Source organism: Oryx dammah, unplaced genomic scaffold (assembly GCF_014754425.2).
Source record: "Oryx dammah isolate SB20612 unplaced genomic scaffold, SCBI_Odam_1.1 HiC_scaffold_27, whole genome shotgun sequence".
Taxonomy (NCBI): Eukaryota; Metazoa; Chordata; class Mammalia; order Artiodactyla; family Bovidae; genus Oryx; species Oryx dammah.
In genome coordinates this window covers 33,325,899-33,350,620 of record NW_024070211.1, presented here as the reverse complement: position 1 = coordinate 33,350,620, position 24,722 = coordinate 33,325,899, and the positions used below count along the sequence as shown (strand labels likewise).

The 24,722-nt window shown below is 35.3% G+C and overlaps 2 protein-coding genes across 2 annotated transcripts in view; both read left to right on the top strand.

The window, feature by feature from the left end:
* Window positions 1-15,013, top strand: part of SPAG16 (sperm associated antigen 16) — a 1,071,408-nt gene extending 1,056,395 nt beyond the window's left edge. The window contains exon 16 of the mRNA XM_040228573.1: window positions 14,676-15,013. Coding sequence (XP_040084507.1) covers window positions 14,676-14,851 — 176 coding nt within the window. The 3' untranslated portion in view covers window positions 14,852-15,013. The remainder of the gene's footprint in view (window positions 1-14,675) is intronic.
* A 3,974-nt stretch (window positions 15,014-18,987) lies between these two features.
* Window positions 18,988-24,722, top strand: part of VWC2L (von Willebrand factor C domain containing 2 like) — a 191,298-nt gene continuing 185,563 nt past the window's right edge. The window contains exon 1 of the mRNA XM_040228572.1: window positions 18,988-19,377. Coding sequence (XP_040084506.1) covers window positions 18,988-19,377 — 390 coding nt within the window. The remainder of the gene's footprint in view (window positions 19,378-24,722) is intronic.

The following is a 24,722-nucleotide window of genomic DNA, read 5'->3' as shown; positions in this document are numbered from 1 at the left end:
AGCACCACATGGCAGTTAGTGGCTGCATTTTTACCAACCTATTCAGATCATCCTTGGGTTGGAAAGATCCTCTGGAGAAGGAAATGACAACCCACTTCAGTACTTTTGCTGGAAAATCCCATGGACAGAGGAGCCTGGTAGGCTACAGTTCATGGAATTGCAAAGAGTTGGAAATGACTGAACAATTTCACTTTCACTTTCAGATCATTTTAAAGGTAACATAGCAATTAGATGTTAGGACTGTGTATTTTCAGGTAATGAATTACAACAGATTTGGAATTTAGGCTAATCTGTGATTTCAAAGAGTTTAATGATTTTCTTATATACCTCAAATTATACTATCTTTAATTTATGTAGTCAATCAGTACTCAAAAGAACTTTCACATTTGGTCTCCCAGCCATTCTTTTCTTTTTTTTTTTTCTGGTAAGAGATGAAGAGGTTACCATCAGGCTATGTGTATGATCACATATTTGCATCTTCTTGACTGTAACTATTATTTTTGCCATAGAGTAGGAAAGGGTGAAGTTCTAAAAATAAGGGTGCAATTATTAATAATTCACCATCTCAATATGAGCCAACAGAAACTGACATTATTTTCTTTCCCACAGACAGGACTCCACATTCAGGAAGGGGAATTCCCTTGTGATGAAGTTAATGATGATGAGAATGTCCATAAAGGGAAAAATTTCCAAAATATTAGAACTCTGACTTTTAGACCATAGTAAATATTATGGTTTAAGTGTAAGAGAAATACTGAGTGTTTTAATTCCTTTATAATAAAATTTAATAGTTTTAATTACTGTGTATAAAATATAAGCCTTTATAGATCCTTTCTCTATGAGCAATGAAGTTTATGATTTGCTCTGAACTTCAGTTTTTCATAGCTTATCTGATCCCCATTACTGAACTCAAACTAAATTTTCCTCTGACATCAGCAAGAGCTTTTCTGAAATGTTTGCAAAGCTCCAGGTGCATGGGTCCCTGAATAAATATTATTTCAACACTGATAAGCTGCCTAGGTGAAGACCAAGTTAGGAAAGAGGTCTACAAGGATTTCTTAATGAAAGCAGGTGGCTGTTGATAGCCTAAATAGGTTCAACAATTAGAACATTTTTAGGACTTTCAGTGCATCTCCCAAGGGATTTCTGTAATATTTAGAAGGCACTTGTTTAGGAAGATACTCATTCATGCTCCCCTAATACGGAGAATGTATTTTAAAAACTACATATAGTAAGACCAGAAGTTCTGTTTCTAGCAGGGAAAAACTTTAATTTTTGGATTTATTCACCTGCTAAATTTTAGGAATTTCTGCAATGTCAAAGAACTGCCTTCCTATACATGATATGGTTTTCAAGTGTAAGTCAAAAGACAATTACCATATTTATTTAAGATGAACCTATAAAACATACTCTGTGGAACAAAATTCACTTAATAAATAACAGTCCATACCAAGTTTAAGTAAACTTTATCTTCATGCATTGTATGCATTAAACATATTATCTACTCTAAATAAGGTAAACATATCTGCTTGACTAGAGTCCCAAAATAAGATGTTGAAACTTTCTCACTATTGTCATTTTATGACACATGAGTTTCTTCCCGGATAAATTTAAAATGCATTTATTTTTCACCCGTATTTACACTTTGACTCAAATTAATTCTTGTTCAAGCCATACTACCTATATGAGAAAAGTTAAGACCTATTAGCAAGAGTATACATAGTAAAACAATACTGTAAAGTTTAAACATTGTTACCAGCACTTAGGCAAATTAAATTCCCAAGAAATATTTTTTTCTGAAATGTATTTATTGGCAATAGGGTGTGAAATAAACTAAATCAAATTTTACATCTCCTTCAATGATGTTTTTGAAACTCTGAGTAATGACCCAGGTTGAGCCATTAATGCAAATCCTCAAAACTTAAATAGTTTCTTGATGCTTTTCATTTTGAGACATCTTTTAAAGAAACAGCAGATGCCTCTCTACGTGCATTCTAAAAATCAATAGAATTAATCAATAATGCTCTCCACAGGTAATAAATGCTGAGAAGCATTTCTGCCTATCCATATTGATCGGGAGAATTGCTTCAGATTGGTTCTGATGTATATAAAAATCATTTCCTTATTGATCAAAGCCTCCCTTCTCCACTCTGATATGATATTTCATATACGGCATACAACTGTTTTAGACTTCATTCATGTATATCTGTGATAAATTTCCTATGATTTGTGTATGAGACCAATTTGAATGAAATATAAATTGGGTGTTTTTGTTTCTGTGTTGGAATGGAACATATTGCTTGAAATTTATTTAAAACATGAATAATCATGAGAAATTACTGAATTTATTCTAATGAGAAAGATAATGATGTTTTTCATCCACATTTTCTTTATTTGTAATAAGCTTAAAATTTTTGAGTTTGCTTCTGTTTCTTATAACAGAATTCCATTTATGCAGACACACGCATTTATACAGAATGATGCTATTCCTGGTGGTATAAATAATAGAAAGCTACATAGTTTTAGTCAACAGTTGACTCATATTGCTGGCAACTTATATTTTGGTTACATGATCAAAAATACAAGTGAACATTCTGACCTTTTAACTAATGTATGTTGTATGTATATACATAGAATAATAGGAAAGTATGTCTTCTAAATTAACTAATAATAAGTGTATAATTTTAATAGATATAGTTTTGTTAAATAGGACTCTATGCATCTTTGATCCAAACAATTGTTTTGGCTAATAGTACATGATAATTCATGGTTTATTGGGTAAATATTATTAGATCCATCAAGGACTTTTCCAAGAGAGCTCAAATTCTAATTCTTGATACATTAACTAGTGTTGTGAAGTATAACCAGAACCTGTTATAACATATAATATTGACAGGTTTGTCAATATAACTTGGTAAATTCCATAACCATATACTGCCTATTTTCCTCATCTGACTGTTCCATTACAAAATGGCATTATTCTGGTCAGTGTATAAACTATCATGGCTCACTGAACCACTACCTCCTTTTTTATTGAAAGGCTTCATTCATCTCATGACTTTCATTTGGAATTTCAGGGACTATAAATTATATAATCAAGTCCAAATATCTCTACTTTAGATAATTTCACTTTATTAATCTAACAACTTGACTTTTGTCCTTTTTTTTAATTCTGAAGAAATCTCTGATGCAAATCAAGTTGGAATTTTTTCAACAAAAGACAGTAGTTTTATTGGATAAAATATGTCCACTGTATTCAAAAATACTATTTGGGTGAGCTGAGGAAATGTCAGTCAACATTGAAAGCATAAGTGTTGGAAGGAAGGTGTATTCTGGTTTGTTTCCCCTAGAACGAAACTAAAGTTTATAACATATTAACACTTACCTTTTCTGCTCACTAAGGCTCTGATGAATCTCGAACACCTGATTGGGCTCTATGAGCTCTAGAAGAACAAAAACTGCTTTCCTAGTTCTCTCACATAGTCCCAGGAAGCTAATTATACAATAAGATTCTTGGAGTCAACAAGTACCATTAGGGTAACCACAGAAATGAAATTTTTGAAATATTTCTTTTACTTAAATAGAAATTAATTTCAAGTATTCCTGGGAGCAGGCATAGATTCAGCTGGAAACTGAAGCTGCACACCCAAGAGATATTTACTCTGATTCATGTTACATTTTAGTGAGCGCAGCTTAATCACAGTGGGAGAGAAAACATTGAGCCAATCAATAAAAATTCGTCTGGAGGTATTAGGGCATGACATGGAGGATAAGAGCTTTAGCTTTTGATTCATATAGTCCTCATTTCCAGATTCCACCACTTTAAGCTGCGTGACTTTGGGGGAAGTTGCTTTTATCTCTCATTTTCCTCCTCCATGAAGCAGAGTATATGCTAGCATACTCTGTGGATCATAATGTGAACCACATGTATAGTTTAAAATTCTTACTAGCCATGTTTTTTAAAAATTTGATGAAATTAATTTTAAAAGATTTTAAATTGAATACAGTATATCCACTAGTATGGTGCTATGTAATCAATATAAAATGATTAATGAGATATTTTTCTTTTTTTTTCATATTGAATCTTTAAAATCTGGTGAAGATTTTATAGTTGTAACACATTTCAGTTTGTATTAGCTGCATTTCAAATGCTTAGTTAGTAGCCATATATGAGTAGTGGCTACTATAATGGGTAGTGCAGTTATGTATTTACCTCATAACGTTGTTGTAAGGATAAAATGAGATAATGTGTGTGAAGTGTTTAGAATGGTGTGTGGCAAATAAAAAGGACTAAAAAGGTAGTTGTGAAAATAGTTATGACTTAGTATTGACTGCAGCAGTGCTAAACTGAAGTGAAAAAGCAAAAATATACGACATGATTCTGCTAGAGTAATCACAAAGTTAAGAAGGCAAGATAAATACTTAACTATAGTGTATGGCATCTTATTACAATATGAATGTAGGGATAAAGTGCCATAAATGCTCAGAAGAGAAAGAAAGATCTTTCCCATTAGAGATGCCTTGTACACCTTGGTGAAGAGAATCATTTTGAACTGGGATTTAATCAATGGATCAATTTTTCTTAGGAAAGTAAGGTAAGAGACATGAAGATGGGCTTCCTGGCTGGCTCGGACAGTAGAGAACCTGCCTGCAACATAGGAGACCTGGGTTTGATCCCTGGGTCAGGAAGATGCCCTGGAGAATAGCAACCCACTCCAGTGTTCTTGCCTAGAGAATTCATGGAGACTAGCAGGCTGCAGTCCATGGGGTCGCGAAGAGTCAGACATGACTGAGTGACTTCACTTTCACTTTTCACTTTCATGCATTGGAGAAGGAAATGGTAACCCACTCCAGTGTTCTTGCCTGGAGAATCCCAGGGACGGGGGAGCCTGGTGGGCTGCAGTCTATGGGGTTACATAGAGTCAGACACGACTGAAGCAACTTAGCAGCAGCAGCAGCAGGCTACAGTCCATGGGATCACAAAGAGTCAGGTATGACTGAGGAGGATAAGAGAAGGAGGATAACACTTTAACCATGAAGACAGCTATTCTTTAACCATGAAAGACAGAATAAAATATTCTACCAGAGGAATAACAGAAGCAGTAATTCAAAAGTAAAGAAACAAAAAACTATACTTGAGAAATGATGGCAGATTTTTAACGGAGAACACAGAGTCCAGGTAAGAGTACCCTTGGGTGAGCACATGCAGATTTGTATTAGTGAAGAGGGCTTAAAAGCCCTGTTAAGGTACTATGCTGTTACTCAGTGTAAAAAGGAAACAGTAAAAAGAGCACTGATTTGGAAGTCAAAGATCTGATTTTAACAAAGTTCCACAATTACCATGAATATATTTGCTTACCTGGGGCAAGTCACTTCATCTCTGAGTATTTATAGTGAGGTGATTAGATCTAAACGTAAAATATAACCTGAGCATGTTAAGAGTTGTAACAAATTTTTGTTGTCACTGTTGTGGCTTTTTTTGTTGTTGTTCTATTCAAGTTTATGGTATTTGTTTTGGATGGGAGTGGCATAACTGAAGAACGCTTTAGGAATTATTGTAGACAGATTTAATGCTAAAGAAATTGTAACAAAAAAATCACCTGGTGTTATCTTTTCAATGGTCCTAACATCTAAAATTAAGGACTTTTGATATTGTAAACATAACAGTTGATAATGGAAAAATTGTAGAAAAGAAAAGACAAACAGATAAAGGCCAGGTTGAGGCTGGAGAGGGATAAAAGGTATGAAACTGTCACTGCAGTTTGGAGTCTGAAAAACAGAATACAGTAAACAAAATTGAAATGGAAGAGCTAGACAGATAATTTTGCTGGAAATGTGGGAAGGGATGAATCACTGAGTCTTTCTAGTTTAGTAAGTACAACATATACTCTAGAATGTGTGCATTTAAGAATTGATGTATGTGGAAGATGGCTGAGGAGTGGCACATGGACTCACTTCCTTCCACAAATACAGCAGATATACAAGTAGAACAATTTCCACAGAACACTTATTGAATGCTGGTAGAAGACTTCAGCCATCCAAAGAGCAAGAACACCTCCACATAACTGAGTAGGACAAAAGAAAAAGAGGGGAAAAGTCTAGATGGGGCCTGTGCCTCAAGGAGGGAGCTGTGAAAGAGGAAAGATTCCTGAACGCTGGGACTCACCTGAGGGTAGGTGAGCCTGGCTGGAGGGAGAGCTTTGGAGCCTTGGAGGAGAGCGCAGCAACCTTTATGCACAAGATAAACAGTAATCCCACTCATGGGCATATGTCCAGAGAAAGCTGATTTGTTAAGATGCGTGCACCCCAGTATTTGCTGCAGCACCATTTACAATAGCCAGGACATGGAAGCAACCAGAGGAATGGTTAAAGAAGATGGGGCATATATTTACAATGGAATATTACTCAGACATTAAAAAAAATGAAATAATGCCATCTGTAGCAACATGAATGGACCTATCATACTAAGTGAAATTAAGTCAGATAAAGCCAAATATCAAATGATGTCACTTATATGTGAAGTATAAAAAAAATGATACAAATGAATTTACAAAGCAGAAACAGTCCCACAGACTTTGAAAACAAACATGACTAACAAAAGGGGAGAAATCAGGAAGGGGATAAATTAGGAGTTTTGAATTAATATATATATAGCACTATATTAAAATAAATAATCAAGACATACTGTATAGCACAGGGAACTTTATTCAATAGTCTGTAATAACCTATTCAGGAAAAGAACCTGAGAAAGAATGGATACATGTATATTTATAACTGAATCACTATACACCTGAAACAACATTGTAAATTGGCTATATTCCAATATAAAATAAAAGTTAAAGAATTAATTGATGTGTGTGAAGAATGACTTCTGAAGACCATTGATGTTTAATGTTCAGAATTTAACAGAGTATTAAAGTGAACCCCATAATTCTTTTCTTCAGTTTTAAGCATTAAATTTGTGCCTATAAGTGAGAAATAGATTTAAGGGTCTAGATCTGATAGATAGAGTGCCTGATGAACTATGGAATGAAGTTCGTGACATTGTACAGGAGACAGGGATCAAGACCATCCCCATGGAAAAGAAATGCAAAAAAGCAAAATGGCTGTCTGGGGAGGCCTTACAAACAGCTGTGAAAAGAAGAGAAGCGAAAAGCAAAGGAGAAAAGGAAAGATATAAGCATCTGAATGAGAAGTTCCAAAGAATAGCAAGAAGAGATAAGAAAGCCTTCTTCAGTGATCAATGCAAAGAAATTGAGGAAAACAACAATGGGAAAGAATAGAGATCTCTTCAAGAATATTAGAGATACCAGGGAACATTTCGTGCAAAGATGGGCTGGATAAAGGACAGAAATGGTCTGGACCTAATAGAAGCAGAAGATATTAATAAGAGGTGGCAAGAATACATGGAAGAACTGTACAAAAAAGATTTTCACGACCCAGATAATCATGATGATGTGATCACTAATCTAGAGCCAGACATCTTGGAATGTGAAGTCAAGTGGGCCTTAGAAAGCATCACTACAAACAAAGCTAGTGGAGGTGATGGAATTCCAGTTGAGATGTTTCAAATCCTGAAAGATGATGCTGTGAAAGTGCTGCACTCAATATGCCAGCAAATTTGGAAAACTCAGCAGTGGCCACAGGACTGGAAAAGGTCAGTTTTCATTCCAATTCCAAAGAAAGGCAATGCAAAAGAACGCTCAAACTACCACACAGATGCACTCATCTCACATGCTAGTAAAGTAATGCTCAAAATTCTCCAAGCCAGACCTCAGCAATACATGAACCATGAACTCCTTGATGTTCAAGCTGGTTTTAGAAAAGGCAGAGGAACCAGAGATCAAATTGCCAACATCTGCTGGATCATGGAAAAAGCAAGAGAGTTCCAGAAAAACATCTATTTCTGCTTTATTGACTATGCCAAAGCCTTTGGCTGTGTGGATCACAATAAACTGTGGAAAATTCTGAAAGAGATGGGAATACCAGACCACCTGACCTGCCTCTTGAGAAATCTCTACGCAGGTCAGGAAGCAACAGTTAGATCTGGACATGGAACAACAGTCTGGTTCCAAATAGGAAAAGGAGTACGTCAAGGCTGCATATTGTCACCCTGCTTATTTAACTTCTATGCAGAGTACATCATGAGAAACGCTGGGCTGGAAGAAGCACAAGCTGGAATCAAGATTGCCGGGAGAAATATCAATAACCTCAGATATGCAGATGACACCACCCTTATGGCAGAAAGTGAAGAGGAGCTAAAAAGCCTCCTGATGAAAGTGAAGGAGGAGAGTGAAAAAGTTGGCTTAAAGCTCAACATTCAGAAAATGAAGATTATCGCATCTGGTCCCATCACTTCATGGCAAATAGATGGGGAAACAGTGGAAACAGTGTCAGACTTTATTTTTTTGGGCTCCCAAATCACTGCAGATGGTAACTGCAGCCATGAAATTAAAAGACACTTACTCCTTGGAAGAAAAGTTATGACCAACCTAGATACTATATTCAAAAGCAGAGACATTACTTTGCCAACTAAGGTCTGCCTAGTCAAGGGTATGGTTTTTCCTGTGGCCATGTATGGATGTGAGAGTTGGACTGTGAAGAAGGCTGAGCGCTGAAGAATTGATGCGTTTGAACTGTGGTGTTGGAGAAGACTCTTGAAGGTCCCTTGGACTTCAAGGAGATCCAACCAGTCCATTCTGAAGGATATCGGCCCTGGGATTTCTTTGGAAGGAATGATGCTAAAGCTGAAGCTCCCATACTTTGGCCACCTGATGCAAAGAGTTGACTCATTGGAAAAGACTCTGATGCTGGGAGAGATTGGGGGCAGGAGGAGAAGGGGACGACAGAGGATGAGATGGCTGGATGGCATCACGGACTCGATGTACGTGAGTCTGAGTGAACTCCGGGAGATGGTGATGGACAGGGAGGCCTGGCGTGCTGCGATTCATGGGGTCGCAGAGTCGGACACGACTGAGCGACTGAACTGAACTGATAAGGAAATTCAGTGGCATTAACAGAGAAGCCCAAAATGTCACACTTATCTGAATTGTAATTTAAGAAAGAAATTTTAAAGTCAGTAAAAAGAAGCAAGGAGATCAAACCAGTCCCATCTTAAGGGAGATTAACCATGAATATTCACTGGAAGGACTGATGCTGAAGTTGAAGCTCCAGTATTTTGGTCATCTGATGCCAACAGACGACTCCTTGGAAAAGTCTCTGATGCTGGGAAAGATTGAAGACAGAAGGAGAAGAGGGTGTCAGAGGATGAGATGGCTGGATGGCATCACTGATGCAATGAACATGAACTTGGGCAAACTGCGGGAGATGGTGAGGGACAGGGAGGCCTGGCGTTTTGTAGTCTATGGTATAGCAAGGAGTAGGACACGACTGGGCGACTGAACAACAACGAGAAAAGAAGCAAGAGTTTTTAAATAATAAATATTTCAATTAAAATCCCAACTTTACCTTCTCTGAGTCTCATTCTTCATTAACTAAAAAGGGAGAATATCTATCTGTTAAGATTGAGTGCAGGACATGTGAGGTAACTGGTGGTGCTCTTAGTGCTCAATAAATAATGGCTACTGTGAATTCATTCTAGCAGACCTGAAAGACAAACTCATCTCCTTTCTTTTCAAAAAATATTATGAATTTATTTCATACCACAACTCCTACATCAAGCATGTGTTGACTGTTGATTATGCTATTTCATAATTAATGTCAAAAATATTGTCATAGGTAATATGCAGAATTCCTAAACTTAAGTAGAATTTGTCTAGGTTAAGAGATGAGTGGTGAAAAAATTAAGATAACTCTTGGGTATTTACTCTCAAATTGAATTTACACATGTTTATATCTAAAATCAAAAGGCTTCCCTGGTGGCTCAGACCGTAAGGAATCTGCTTGCAGTGCAGGAGACCTGGGTTCCATATCTGGGCTGGGAATATCCCTTGGAGGAGAGCATGACAACCCACTCCAGTATTCTTGCCTGAAGAATCCCCATGGAATATTTTGAGGCTAGTGTCTCAGACAGTAAGGAGTCTGCCAGTAGTGTTTTAAAATGCCAGCATTTTACTAATATTTACACATTTTGTTAATATGCATGAGTTTCCAATTTTTGTTGGTTCACACAGTGATTCCACATACCCAGATACAGTGTTACCACTTGATTTCCATGGGCTATTTCAGTTTATATACATCAAGATATTCAAAGATTCAAGTTGTTATACCAAATCCAATTGAGACTGCTTTGCTCAAGATATTATTAAACCTGTATTTTTTCTCAAAAATTTTCTTTCTAAAACAGTATAAAGAAGCTCTGTAATGTTAAGTATATTTAGTACTAAAATTTGAAAGAAATACTAATTTTTTTAAGATTTATTGGCTTATTTATTGGCTTTGAGTGAAGGCAAAATTTAGTGCTTTCTTCTTTAGCCAGAAGAAGTTGGCAAATTAATCCAAAGGAGTAAAATGAGTAGCAATACAAGTTATCCTCATTCAAACTCACTGGTCAGCAAAGAAGATAGTGATTTAATTGACAAGAAATTATTCTGAATTATTGATAGATTAAAATAAATATTAAGTTTTTCAGAGATGTGTGGATCAGAAGATAGTCATAATCATTCATTATTGATATCTGATTTACATAAAAAATAACACTTAGAAAATTATATCAATCTTCTCCCTGGACTGCCTACTTTCTCCCTATTTTGTAAAAGTCTGGGCATCCTGATAACATAAATGTTAACCAAAAGAGGAGCAAGTCATTTTTATGTAATACATGTTGAAATATTTATATTTTTAAATATCTTTATTTTTAGATCATTGTTGATAAACTATAACGCTAAGTATTTTAATCATATACTGTACAGTTCCATTTCATTTGCTGAGTCGTGTCCAACTCTTCGAGACCCCATGAACAGCAGCACACCAGGCCTCCCTGTCCATCACCGGCTCCTGGAGTTTACTCAAACTCATGTCCATCAAGTCAGTGATGCCATTCAGCCATCTCATCCTTTGTCATCCCCTTCTCCTCCTGCCCCCAATCCTTCCCAGCATCAGGGTCTTTTCCAATGAGCCAACTCTTTGCATGAGGTGGCCAAAGTATTGGAGTTTCAACTTTAGCATCATTCCTTCCAATGAACAACCAGGACTGATCTCCTTCAGAATGGACTGGTTGGATCTCCTTGCAGTCCAAGGGACTCTCAAGAGTCTTCTCCAACACCACAGTTCAAAAGGATCAATTCTTCGGCACTCAGCTTTCTTCACAGTCCAACTCTCACATCCATACATGACTACTGGAAAAACTATAGCCTTGACTAGATGGACCTTTGTTGGCCAAGTAATGTCTCTGCTTTTCAATATGCTATCTAGGTTGGTCACAACTTTCCTTCCAAAGAGTAAGCATCTTTTAATTTCATGGCTGCAATCACCATCTGCAGTGATTTTGGAGCCCAGAAAAATAAAGTCTGACACTGTTATACTGTACACCCATGTGATATTTGTGGAATGTGTGCATTTATAATTTAGTATAATCTTTCTTAAATACTATGCTAAATGAGATTTTAAATAGTTATTTACTCAGGAATTGCATATTAGGAGTCAATGTTTTATTAAAAATTATAATGGTTAAGTATAAAAATTTAAAATAGAAATAATTTTTTCACATTTTTAAAAAGACACATTCAACATGAACATTGTTAGTACAAGTTTTCCTAAATCCTCATGTACTATTTAAAGTTGCATATCTATTGTATTTTAATTCCACCGACCCAGTTTGATGTAGCTAAATCTTCTATCCTTCCTAAATTTTCATTAAACTGTGGCATTGTTATGACAAATGATTCATCCTGTAGATTATTTTTTATTGCCAGTCATCAGGATGTTTAGAAAGATAACTGTGCATATGTTTCTAAATACTTTCTAGAGATGTTACCAGTAGTCTGTGATTTTTTTTCTTTTGAGAGCACCACCCCTCTCTCTCTCACACCAGTAGATACTAATATAGTAATTGATACATCCTGATTAGTAATTGACACATCCTGGTAAGTAATTTTGAAAATCTTCTAACCTGGAAGCAGTTACAGAGAAGGCAATGGCAACCCACTCCAGTACTCTTGCCTGGAAAATCCCATGGACGGAGGAGCCTGGTCAGCTGCAGTCCATGGGGTCGCATAGAGTCGGACACGACTGAAATGACTTAGCAGCAGCAGAAGCAGTTAAGCACCTCAATTCCCAGTAAAACTAATTTTGATGTCAGACATTGTATGCCATGTAATAATTCAGTATACTTCATAGAGGTGAACATGATGTTAAATAGATAGATGGATACACACAATCTTATAGTCTTTTGAAAATGACTTCAAGTAAACCTGCAAACCTCACCATTAACTTGCTGACTCAAATCTGTTCAAGCAAAGACACATTTTTTAAATACCTGCACCATGGTATTGTTGAATTATATTAGGAAATAATATACTCCTGTCATCAAATTCCAATATTATTATTTTCTCTATTTTATTGATCAAATTTTAAGAAATTACTAATAACTTTTACAAATATTTTCAATTATAATTTTTAGAGATTTGACTCCAACAAAAGGTTTAAAAGCTAAATTCTTTTCCTTTTCTTTATGGGCTTTGATTCTGCTTGGTTTTCTTTGCAAAAAAAAATAGAAAATGATATTTACCACCTACCTTGTTATTATATGAAGATGAGACAAAGAAAGTCATTTGATTTTAGGAAAGTCACAAACTATAGTGTCTATAGTGTAAGGCTGAAAGTGAAATCCATATGTAATGTCTCTGTCAGCAAAGACTTGGTAGAAGGGGCTTTGTAATGAATATTCACTTCTGCTGCTTTGGACACTCAAATCCATCCTAAGGATCTTTGCTGTGTCAGGCTTTGTTCTAGGTGAAGAAGCCCAGTAGATATAAAGGCCATATCTTGCAAATAGGCCATATTTATCATGGTCAATTTTACCATGTTTTAGAGATTATTCATGGCAATTTGGGTTATAATATGTGATTAAATATTTCACAGTGACCTTTATGGCAATATCATTATAGAATTTTTAACATGGAATGGTAAGCCCTGGGATTTCTTTGGAGGGAATGATGCTGAAGCTGAAGCTCAAGTACTTTGGCCACCTCATGGGAAGAGTTGACTCATTGGAAAAGACTGATGCCGGGAAGGGTTGGGGGCAGGAGCAGAAGGGCATGACAGAAGATGAGATGGCTGGATGGAATCACTGACTCGATGGACGTGAGTCTGAGTGAACTCCAGGAATTGGTGATGGACAGGGAGGCCTGGCGTGCTGCGATTCATGGGGTCGCAAAGAGTCGGACACGACTGAGAGACTGAACTGAACTGAAAGCTCTACTTTAACAGTATATCACCTACTTAACATTGGTCAAGAAGGTGTAACTGATAACGATGCTGTGCTAGATATGACAAACCTAATGACTAAAAAATCCAGACTGTATTCAAAGTGCTGGTGACTAAATGTGAGCTCCCTCCAATACCTAGGGTGTCATCTTAAGCAAGTTATTTAGCCTTTCCAAGCCTCTCTTTCTTTGCCTATCTAGGAGTTATTATTTTCTTTATCATTAGATATTGTAAGATTATCTGGAATTATAGATAGTAATTAAATTTACTAAATCTAATGTACAACATGTTGAAAGAGTTTAATGAATTTTAAATGTCATTACTGGAATGATAATATATATACCTTCTAAGTATGGTTAAATAATCCCATGGACAGTACTAATATCACTTATTTAACCCACATACTGAGCTTATGTAGACATATTTTGATGCTTTTACTTACTTCCAAATTCCCTGATAGTTTGCAGCAGGATTTCTTTAATAAAAGTTTTAGTTGTAATTGTATGTGGATATGTTTTTCATTTTAAGGAAATTATTCACTCACAAATATTGGTATAAAAATTATGAGAATACTCTGTGCTATATTTAGCTCTTTTATGATACAAAATTTTAGTTTAACAGAATTTTAAATTAGATTAAAAATGCTGAGACATCTTTGAAATGGAGGTATTTATTTTCACTTCAACTCCAAATAAAAGTTTGTTGGACTAATGAGTATTGCAATTTTTAAAGTATAAATGCATATTGTTATAGTTTTAAGCAGTGATGTAGTATAATAAACAAATTTTAGTATAATAAAAAAATTTAAGTATAACAAATATAAGTATAAATTATCCACTGTGTGTATATATTTATTTATGTATGTATTAGTGTATATATTTATATCTTTGCCATAGATAGTTTTGAATCCTATTTTTAAAACTTTTTCAGAGATGATTCTCTTGAAAAGAAAGGTTTATCGTTTACTTGCTTTCAATCTCATCTTCTCAAAATTATTTATTAATCCCAAATACAAGGAGACTAGTGGGGCATTTTATGACCTCTACATATAAAATAGAGAGATCATTTAAAAAATTTTAAATCTACTCATGGCATATCTTAATTGTGGCTGGGATTATTTCCTATACAATCAGGAGTTAGTTCAGATTTGTTGACTGAAATCTAACATGAGTCTGAATTATAGTTGAAACAAAACTGTATATTTTGTTGCTTGTAAACTGTTACTGCTTGAAATAAAACTTTGATTTTCTTTCTCTCTCCCTTCCTCTCTCCCCCTCTCTCTCTGTCAGGTCGAGTTTTAGCTCAGGCAAGTGGCAATGGGGTTATCCATTTGCTGGATCTTAAATCTGGGCAGATTCACAAACTGATGGGCCATGAGAGTGAGGCTCACACAGTCATATTTTCTCGTGATGGAGAGACTCTGTTCTCTGGAGGCTCTGACGGCACCGTTCGAACGTGGTCTTGATGGTCAGTGTATACCATTGTGGAGGGTATTCCCTTAAGGCTTGAAAATGCCTCATATTGTCCCAAACCAGTAAATAGCTGGTTAAATGTGTCAGCAGGTAACATTTACAATTTGCTTTAAAACTTGCTTTGGACATAAATGTTAGTGCTCATACTGTTACCAATAAAAAATAATAACTTTCTGCCTATTTATTTGTCTTTTTTTTTTCTCTCTCCTATTTATTTGTCTTTTTTTTTTTCCTCTCTCCTTTTGATAAGAATTCTGAAACAGAGCATCTTTGCTAGTGGTTTGGAAGAAACAGTTTTACAATGACGCCTAATGACAGACTAGATGAATTACAGGAGATTGATTTTGAATGTTAGAAAACAAACTGCAGGCGAACCAGGCTACTTTAAAAAAAAAAAAAAAAAAGAATCAAATCTAAACTGAAAGAAGACCTTAAGTGTAATTATGTATAGCACGGGGAAAGGCTTTCTACAAGCAAAGGCTCAAGTAAAATTTGGGAGCATACGTTTTCACAAATTCTTTATCAATGATTGTGCTTTATCTGTTAATAATAATCAGAGACTGCAGGTGGCTTAAATCTAAATGCAAGGCTCTTCAGAACTTTCATCTCTGCAGCCCATGCAAGAATGCATTGGGTATAATTACAATGTTTTTTTATTTAATTATTTAATTAGTGTTTTATTGTAATTTCAGTGCAAGTAAGTATATCGCACGCACGTAAAATGCCTTTTCCCCTCCTAACGCACGCATCCACAGTATAAAATGCGACTGCTTAGAGAATGCTCTAGTCTGAGCTCAAGGAGCAGCTCGGGATTTCGACCTAGCTGGGCTCAGAAGCCAGTTGTTGGCGCTGTCCGTGGTGCTGAGGAATTCCCGGCTGCCGGCAGAATGAGCTCCGAATCAGCAGTCTGCAAACTGCTCTCAGTGATGCAGAAACCCAGCTAAAGTTGCTCCTTTCCTTCACGTCCACAGTTAGCATTTTCTGGTGTGTAAGAGGGGATTCAAGCAACATATTGTGGATGATGCTGATGTTATTGCCGGCGGAGTGGGCTTTAAGCTACAGCATGCTGTTGCTGATTTTGATCCTCAGAGCCTAGCCAAATCACCTCTACTGCTGTATCAACACTGTGTAAGTGAACTCATGTGTGGAGGAGGCATAATCAGCTGGGAAATTTCATAGAAGTATCTGGGAAAAGGCTAAAAATAAGTTAAACATGATTCTTCTCCTGAGGTCTGGATTGCTACAGGACCAGCATTGCTTCTTGCTTTGAATTCTGAAGACAAGTCCAAAGCATATTTCTTATGTGTGTCTGCTGTGTTTCTCTCTGGAAGGGCGGGAGACTGCTTCTTGACTGTGTTCTGAAATGGGAGGTAGAATGGATTGCCTTTAATTCAAGCCTGAAAAATGTATTCTTTGGATAATTAAAGAGAAACTGCTTTCCTAACACAAGAGTGATCTTTTAGTTCATATTGGTTTGTGACCCCCACCACCACCATTTAACCTCCAGAGTGATTAGGTAAGTGTATCTTATGACATGAGTTATGTTTGTTTTCTCAAAGAAATAGATGCAGTCATTTTAAATCATATGTAGCAATGTGGGGAGGGGGAAAGTTTAGCTGGGAAGCGATCCTCAGTTTAGCAGTGTTTACTTACTTATTAAAGATCTTTGGATAAACATTTTGATTTCTCTATTTCTTCTCTTAAATAAATATTTAATTGCATAAGAGTAGCACAGTTAGGAAGAAAGCTTTTTTAAAAATAATAAGTTTCTTACATTGAAGATAAGACCTTGTTTTTTCCATGCAAATTTAAAAATATATTTCATATTTTAAAAACATGTTTAATGTTTATATAAAGTGAGGATGACATCCCTATATTACCTTTGAGTTTGCATTTACCCTAACCTGACACATTAATGCCTACCTGTAGCTTGCAAAGAGATCATTTTCTGTCTGTGTCCTTTTGAAACAGAATGATCTGGGTATTTTATATGGCTTATCTTGCATGTATTGACAAGATACTACTAGAAAACTGTAAGAAAGCACAGTAGCTCCTTTTTCTTCTAAGATAAACTTTCTAAGTGTGTAGGAAATGTATAAATGCACGACTTAATTAGAAAATTATGATTTTTCAGAAGCTTGTATTATGTCTGTAGCCTCTATAGTAATTTAAGAGAAAAAATGCTTTGTCAAAGAGAGCTTCCAGCTTCTCAAGTAGAATTAGAGGTTTGCATTTTTTTCATTCTGTCATGACTCATTATTTTTGACATATTTTAAAAGAGATCCATCTCCTTTATCATCACCTTCACAGAAGGAATTCTAATATTAGAGAGTTTTTTCTCTTGAAGGAAGGCATGAATATACTATCTTCCATTTTACTATTATCAGAATTTGCATATCTAACTTAAAATGCAAATATAACAGTTATTGAAGTTTTCTAATGCCATCTTTATCTTACTTAAAATTATTATGTGTATATGTTAGACTAAAATAGATGGTTTATCACTGCTATTATAATCTGAAAATAAATGAATGACCCTTGTAAAATGATCTGGAAATGCCCTATATACAATTTTAGCAATATTGGCATAAAGCCAGCAACATGTAAATAGACAAATGAATTATTTGACATTTTTTTATCCATTATTCCCTAAAGTCACAATTTCTCCAAGGCTTTGTATGAGTTAGTCACTCTAACCATTTAAATAAGAGCCCACTACCAACACTCCCCTTCAAGTACTAATACTAAGTGAAGTTTACAAGAGTCAGTAACACCAAAGTATATAAGGTACATTTTCTATGAATTGACAATACCTTATTATTTTAGGAAACTTCAAACAGTTGTACATTGGCATTTTTGTGCAAATTGCCTAAATGCGAGTATCTTTGGCATGTCAAAAAGAGAGGTATATTTTTGAGAATATGTGAATACTATTTTACATTGAAGTAATTCAAGTATTATTTCTTACATGAATATTAGACTCAAGTTACTGTAAAAATAATTTATAGATACATCTTTCCTGCCCACTAGGAGCTTACTTCCTGAATAAAATAAAGGTGTGGACAATAATACAAATAAAATTATTTTTAACAAATCCTTTTCAGTACATGGCATTTTATTTATTTTGTAAAGTTTTCATTCTGTTACTCACTATGGAATACTTGTGCTATTTTCCCTCTTAACTATGTTTCAAAATCCAAATTCATATCCACCTAAACAAGTAAGCCATATTGAGACCACTGTTGTTCTCCAATTATGGGCATAAAGAAGTAGGAAGGCCTTTGTACCAGCTTCATCTAGTGATAATTTGCATTCAACTGTTGTTTTTTTGTCTTTCTTTTAGAAGCAGCATGTTTTCTCACTAATCTCTGGAGTTTTCACACAGATGACTGTAACATATATACATTCTGTCACTCACTAGTTTAGTTTTGTCAGTGAACTCAAAGAGTGTGCATTCAGATATTCTTGAGTTAATTGTAACTATTAATACTAGCAAAATTGAGTCTCCCTAAAACCACTTCTTACACGATAGACAAAGCTAGACCTTTGAAATTCAGAAGGTAAATTAAAGCTTAAATATCCAAGGTAAAAGAAGTTCATAAAGGACAAATTTTAATGCATATTTGTCAAGGATCAACCCTCCAAACCTCATAATAAAGTGCATATAGTTGCATGAACTTAGTCTATTTGAGGTTTTAGTAGCTTCCAAATTGGGTTTCCCAGGTGGCTCAGTGGTATAAAGAATCCACCTGCAATGCAGAAGACTCAGGATTGATCCCTGGGTCAGGAAGATCCCCTAAAGAAGGAAATGGCAAATTGCTCCAGTATTCTTGCTTGGGAAATCCCATGCATTTCCCTGAGGAGATTGACTGGCTACAGTCCATGGGGCCGCAAAGAGTTGGACATGACTTAGCAACTCAACAACAACAACAAAACTTCCAAATAGATCTCAAATAAGCAGATCTCAAACATGTTAAAAGCATGGGTTTAAATGAACCTATATTCTATTTATATATGTCAAATCATTCTTTTTAAATATTTGTTTTCAGCTTGCCCCTCTTGTATTCTCATGGAAGGAGCTGAGTATATCTAATATTAGGAGAACATCCAGAAGCCATTGAGGAGGGGGATGGCTCTGCATATTCATGAAGCTTGCATACTGCTATTGGTCATCCCCGGATTGGTCACCTCTGCTGCCATCAGTCATGAAGACTATCCTGCTGATGAAGGTGACCAGACCTCCAGTAACGACAACCTGATTTTTGATGACTATCGAGGGAAGGGGTGTGTGGATGACAGTGGCTTTGTATACAAGTTGGGAGAAAGATTTTTCCCAGGGCATTCCAACTGCCCATGTGTCTGTGCTCTGGATGGACCTGTCTGTGACCAGCCAGAATGCCCTAAAATTCACCCAAAGTGTACTAAAGTGGAACACAATGGATGCTGTCCTGAGTGCAAAGAAGTCAAAAACTTTTGTGAATATCATGGGAAAAATTACAAGATCTTGGAGGAATTTAAGGTATGAGTTGCCCTCTATATTCATTGAACACTATCATTTTACACCATATACTTAGATCATGACATTAAAATTACAGTTGAAAAAGCACATTTTAAAATTTCTCTTTGATTTACAAAAATGTGACTCCAATTAGCCTAAGTACCACTGTGGTGGTACAATAGGCAATTGGTTTGTTGATCAATATCTGTAGGGTTTCACAAGAATTTTTTTTCCTTCAGAAGTATTTAGAGCATGTTTACCATCTTTTATTTTTGCCTTTAAACATTTCATTGTGTTATTACAAAATATGTTTTCTAATGGAAACAATTTTGTTTAAAAACTGTGTGTTTATTAATGTTTAAATTTTGTGAGTTTCATGTGTGAGTGTGCGTGGCTTATTAGCCTGTATTTGGAGCTATTTAATTGTAGTCTAGAATTATCTATTTAGTGTATGGAAATTCAAGTACTACAGAGACACACTTCTGAGCTGTGGTCTTTGTATTAAGAATATGTGTTGGACTTACTTGTTGTAGAACATGGTTCCCATTCTGTTCTCTTATCTTTAGATTTTATTTTTTTTTTTTACATATAAGACCCCAGAGAAAATTGAATTTTTATCATAGTCCCTTGTAAAACGTAGTTTTTTAAAAAGGCTAATTTTACGGGCTTCTAGCCTCAGTGGTATTTTCAGTCTTTCTTTTATGCTTGTGTCATGTTGTCAAGTCACGTGGACTTCATTTTTACCTCTTCTTTGAGCCTCTTTTTTCTAATGACTGGTTTTAATTAGGGTTTCATAGAAGCCAGATCTGAACCCTTAAGGTATAAATTAATATATCAACATGCCCTCAAATGCAATGACAGTTTTGCCTTGCGGTTTCTGTCATATTGGTGGCTCGATATAAAGATTTTCATTTTACCTAACCAAGTTCTGTGACAACATGCTCAGAAATGTGTAGGCAAAGGAAATTATAGCTAGTTTTCAATGTGTTTATGTGTGAAAGAATGTTCAATTATTAGCATTGACCCAATTTCCTTCTTTACAAGAGTCAAATGGTAGAAGTCAATACATGGGAAAAGGTTTTAACAGATCATGATCAGAGTACTTCCTGTGTGTTGGCAATTCATTGCATTCAGTCTATTCTAAGTTGTGGGTTCAAACCAGATCTAATTTACCCAAGAAACCCAGTAATTTGGACTAGTTTCTTTAGAACATGAGAGAAATTTCAGAGATAATTATCACATTCAACTTTCTTATATGTAAGTGTTATTCTAGACTTTTTCATGTATTATGATATTTTGCTGTACAAGATTGAGAAGAGGCCTGAGAATCTAGTAAAATTACCATTACTGACATCAAATGATAGTTAAGAGTGTCATACATTTATCAGTTCCTTTCTGGTCTTTAATATATTGGACACATTTTGACATAGGGTAACAAAAGTAAATGCAAATACTTAACATATGACTGATTGTAGTCATGGTTCTAGAATCAGGTTACTCTCCTCTAATGTGCATTTTTATTTAGAGTAGAATAAAAAGACATTTTAAGATAGCCTAGCCCAAGCAAAGTTGTATGCCAGATAAAATTTGAGATTATTAAATATTGACTACCAAATTAAATAAAAGAATAAAAGATACTGATTTTTTTGAACTTAGCTCATCACTAAAAATGCTATAGTTTTCCCTGTTTTTGTTAGATTCTTATTCCAAAGATAAAAACCATTTTGCCATATCAAACAATAAAGATATATCAAGTTAATAATTCCTTCATTCTAATTATCTGTCCATGCTATAATTAATATTTAACCTGTTGATATGCACAATGCTTTCCCTGACTTATAATATCATTGATTTTAAATCAATGTGATTTTTAAAAAAGAAAACAGATACCACTTTTTCACAAGGATTTAGTTTTAAGAGCTCTAAAGATCATCTAGATTAAATTAATAAGATTGGAAGAACTGAGACCAACCAAGGTTGATACTTGTCCAAAATTGTCAAGTTATTTAACCTTTTTCTGAATACATCCATTCTAACATATCACTATATCACTTCTCAAAACACTTTGGCTCTAGAGTCAGAAAGACCTGGATTTATATCCAGATTCATCACTTAGATGTAAGATTTTGGAAGGAGTCCTTAAACTTTTTGAGCCACAGTAACATTCACTACAAAATGACCATCATAATAATTTCTTCTGTTGAGAGAAGATATTGGAAAGAATTAGTGAAATAGTTTATATGAAGTTGGGAATCTTGTACACAATAGATACTGAAAAAAATGGTCCTTTCACTTTTTCTAAATCCTAGCGTCCAGGAATTTTCTCTGAGTTCTGCATTCTTTCATGTCTTCACCTATGTCTCATGATGGACGCTTGACTTTAAAAGTCACTCAACTGAAAAAATTCCAACAGTTTTTTAAATTTCATACTTACCTATGTAAACTATTATGCCTAAGTAAATATCAGCCATCTTGCTTCTCTTCTAATTTAGTTTCTTGTCTCTTGTAAGCTGATGTTTAAAGCTACATGCAACTTTCACATAATAATCTTGGCATGTTATTAAGGAGCTTATATTGTGATATTCTTCTATGTTATATATTCCTCTGATAAGCATTTGTTGGACTTTTTAGTAGACAAGATACTGTACTTGTACTGTACATGCATTAGAGAGTAAAAGATCTAGAAGCGAACATCTCCACTCACAAGGAAGGCATGAACTAAGTTGGAGAGAGAAGTGGGGAAAAGGCAATATAAAGCATGTGATCGTGAAGGTCAACACCAAGGGGATTATGGTGCCAGAAACTTATCAACGTGGTATGAGGTTTGGTCAGACAAACTGTCTTTTTCTTCAGGAAGGTCAAAGATGAGCATATTCTTAAAAAATTAAAATTTATCTAGGAGGATTAAAATTCCAAAGAGGAAACTGCTTAAGCAAAGTCAGATATTTGGATAAATAAAATCAGCAAGAAAAGAAGGAAGATGAGAATGACAGGGAACGGAATCTTACTAAAATGCTATTATCAGAAGAAAGAGGTAAACTTGAATAGTGTTTTCAGAACATGGAAAGAGGAACTCGAGTACTAGGCCAGAATAGATTCAGTCTAAAGAGTAACAAGGGACAAAATGCATGTTGTTAGACATAGAGTTGACCTAGTTAAATGTGTTTGTTTAAAACAAGATTACTTTATAGCCAAGTATTTAATTGAATGGAAGTGAAGAGAGATTAATGGCTGGGAAAGCGGGACTGTTGCAGAAAACAAAGAATGAGAAGACCACCTTGTATAAAGACAAAAACATTCAGGGACAGTCTTGAAGATAAAAACCGAAATTCCCTAGTACAGTCGATTCTACTCACCAACTTCTTCAAGTTTATTAAACTCTCAGTGACTTCTCTTCCCTGTGTACTTGCACATGCTGGCCCACACCTTTTTACCATTTATGCACACATGTGGAAGTCCAGCTAAACTGCTTCTGAACTCTGGTTACATCTCATCTCAGCTGCAAAGCCTCCTCTGACTGGCCTACTGCTGTATCCTGGGCTGCATCTCATACCATTATAACAAGGACAGTAGTCAGAGCCAGACACCATTAAGAGCTTTATGTGTATTATAGCACATTTCATGATACCACTATGAAATTGCACTGTTATTAGCACTGTGTTACAGATAAGAAAACTGAAGCACCAAAGTGTAAATAGCTTGCCCAACACCATACCTAACATAGAAGAACTAGGATTCAAATCCAGGCTTCCTGGCTTCAGCATATAAACTCATTACCACCATCTCTATCACACTGCAATAATATAAACTGAAAGGACTTCTCTCTCCCCCACTGGACAGTGAAACATTTAAGGCTGGGGACAATGTTTTCTTTTTGCTCCTTGGTCCCAACCCCAGCACCATGTAAACCACATAACAGGCATTTAATGTATTTTGGTGAATAAAATGAGTCAGGTTCTAATTGAACAGACAGAATATAAAAAGTTAAAGTTCCCTTAAAATACCTTTGTTTCTGTTTATGTGTTGATCTCTCCATTTTAATTAGAGAAGCATTCAAACTTCTGGTAGAGTGCTCTCTGGGCCCCTACAGATTACATACATTGTTCATAAAGCATGCATTTCCATCCTGCTTCTACTTTCTACTCTGTTTCCCCACCTCTTCCTAACTAATGCTCACCCTGGATTGCCTTTCCATCCCAAGTGTTGTAATGACCACTCAGTGTTTTAGTTGTGTGGTCTGACGCTATACAGTTACAAAAACATATGTCATGACATCAGTGTTTTCTGATCACTAAATTTAAATGTAAATTGCTATACATGTGTCACCTGATAGAAAAAATAATGTCATTTATAAACATTTGGATGTTTTCCAACACTTACTGATATAAGGTTTGAAAATGGCTTTCACACTATCCTTTTTGAAAACTGAATTTTCCAGTGTTCTGGTAATATTGTATTAAGATAAAGGTCATCATGTAGTAGGTTTTCTCTTCTTTCATGTGTACTCAGGCAAAATGACACTGGAACCTACTTTTTAAAAAATAAGTATAAATAATAAATTACAGTAGCATTTCCTACAGAAAACCTTGATTGGAAATGTAGGTTGTATCAGGTGTGCTTCTGTGCTCAACCATCTCATGCTGAGTTTCTTAAAGGGAGAAATAATTTCTTATTTTTCTCAATATTTTTATATCTCTCACTCAGCTAGAATTAGCCTTTTTGGAATTTTTTATACTTCATAACTTGTACTGATTTAGTTTTAGGTCAGACACTGAAGATTATACTACTTGCAACTGAAAGAGATCTTTTTTTTTTTTTTTTTTTCAGCTTTGCATAGCCTGTCTTAAAGTGATTTTCTGCAGTCAACACCCAGTACCCCTACTTGAGGATTTGGATTTGCCCAAAATCTGCCTTTTTCTTCAGGCACTGACCTTTGTACTTTTCCCATTATGGGCCAAAGACAGTTGATCAAGTTTCTGGGTTTTATTTTTAATAGGTTCAGTGTGATTATTTTCTCATTTTACACATTTTGTAAATATGTTACAGCTTTAAAAAAAATGTTTTCATGCTGTGTAAGCTGTTTAGTTTTTGCCCTAAATTTTGGACTTAGCATTTAAATCTTGAGGAAAGCAGCAAAGAGGACAGAGAATTAATCACTCAGAGTATTCTGCCAAATCATCACACCCATAAAAATTGTCGATGCCAACTAAGATTGAGAACTGACTCACTCTCCAATGGCTACATTCACAGGAAGACAGGTTTCCCAATTTTCTCATTAATCTATGTCCCATCATTAATGTCCATATAAAAGTGAGTAGAAAGGATTTTTCAAGTTAGGATTAGGAGATTTCTTTTTTTATGTCTGT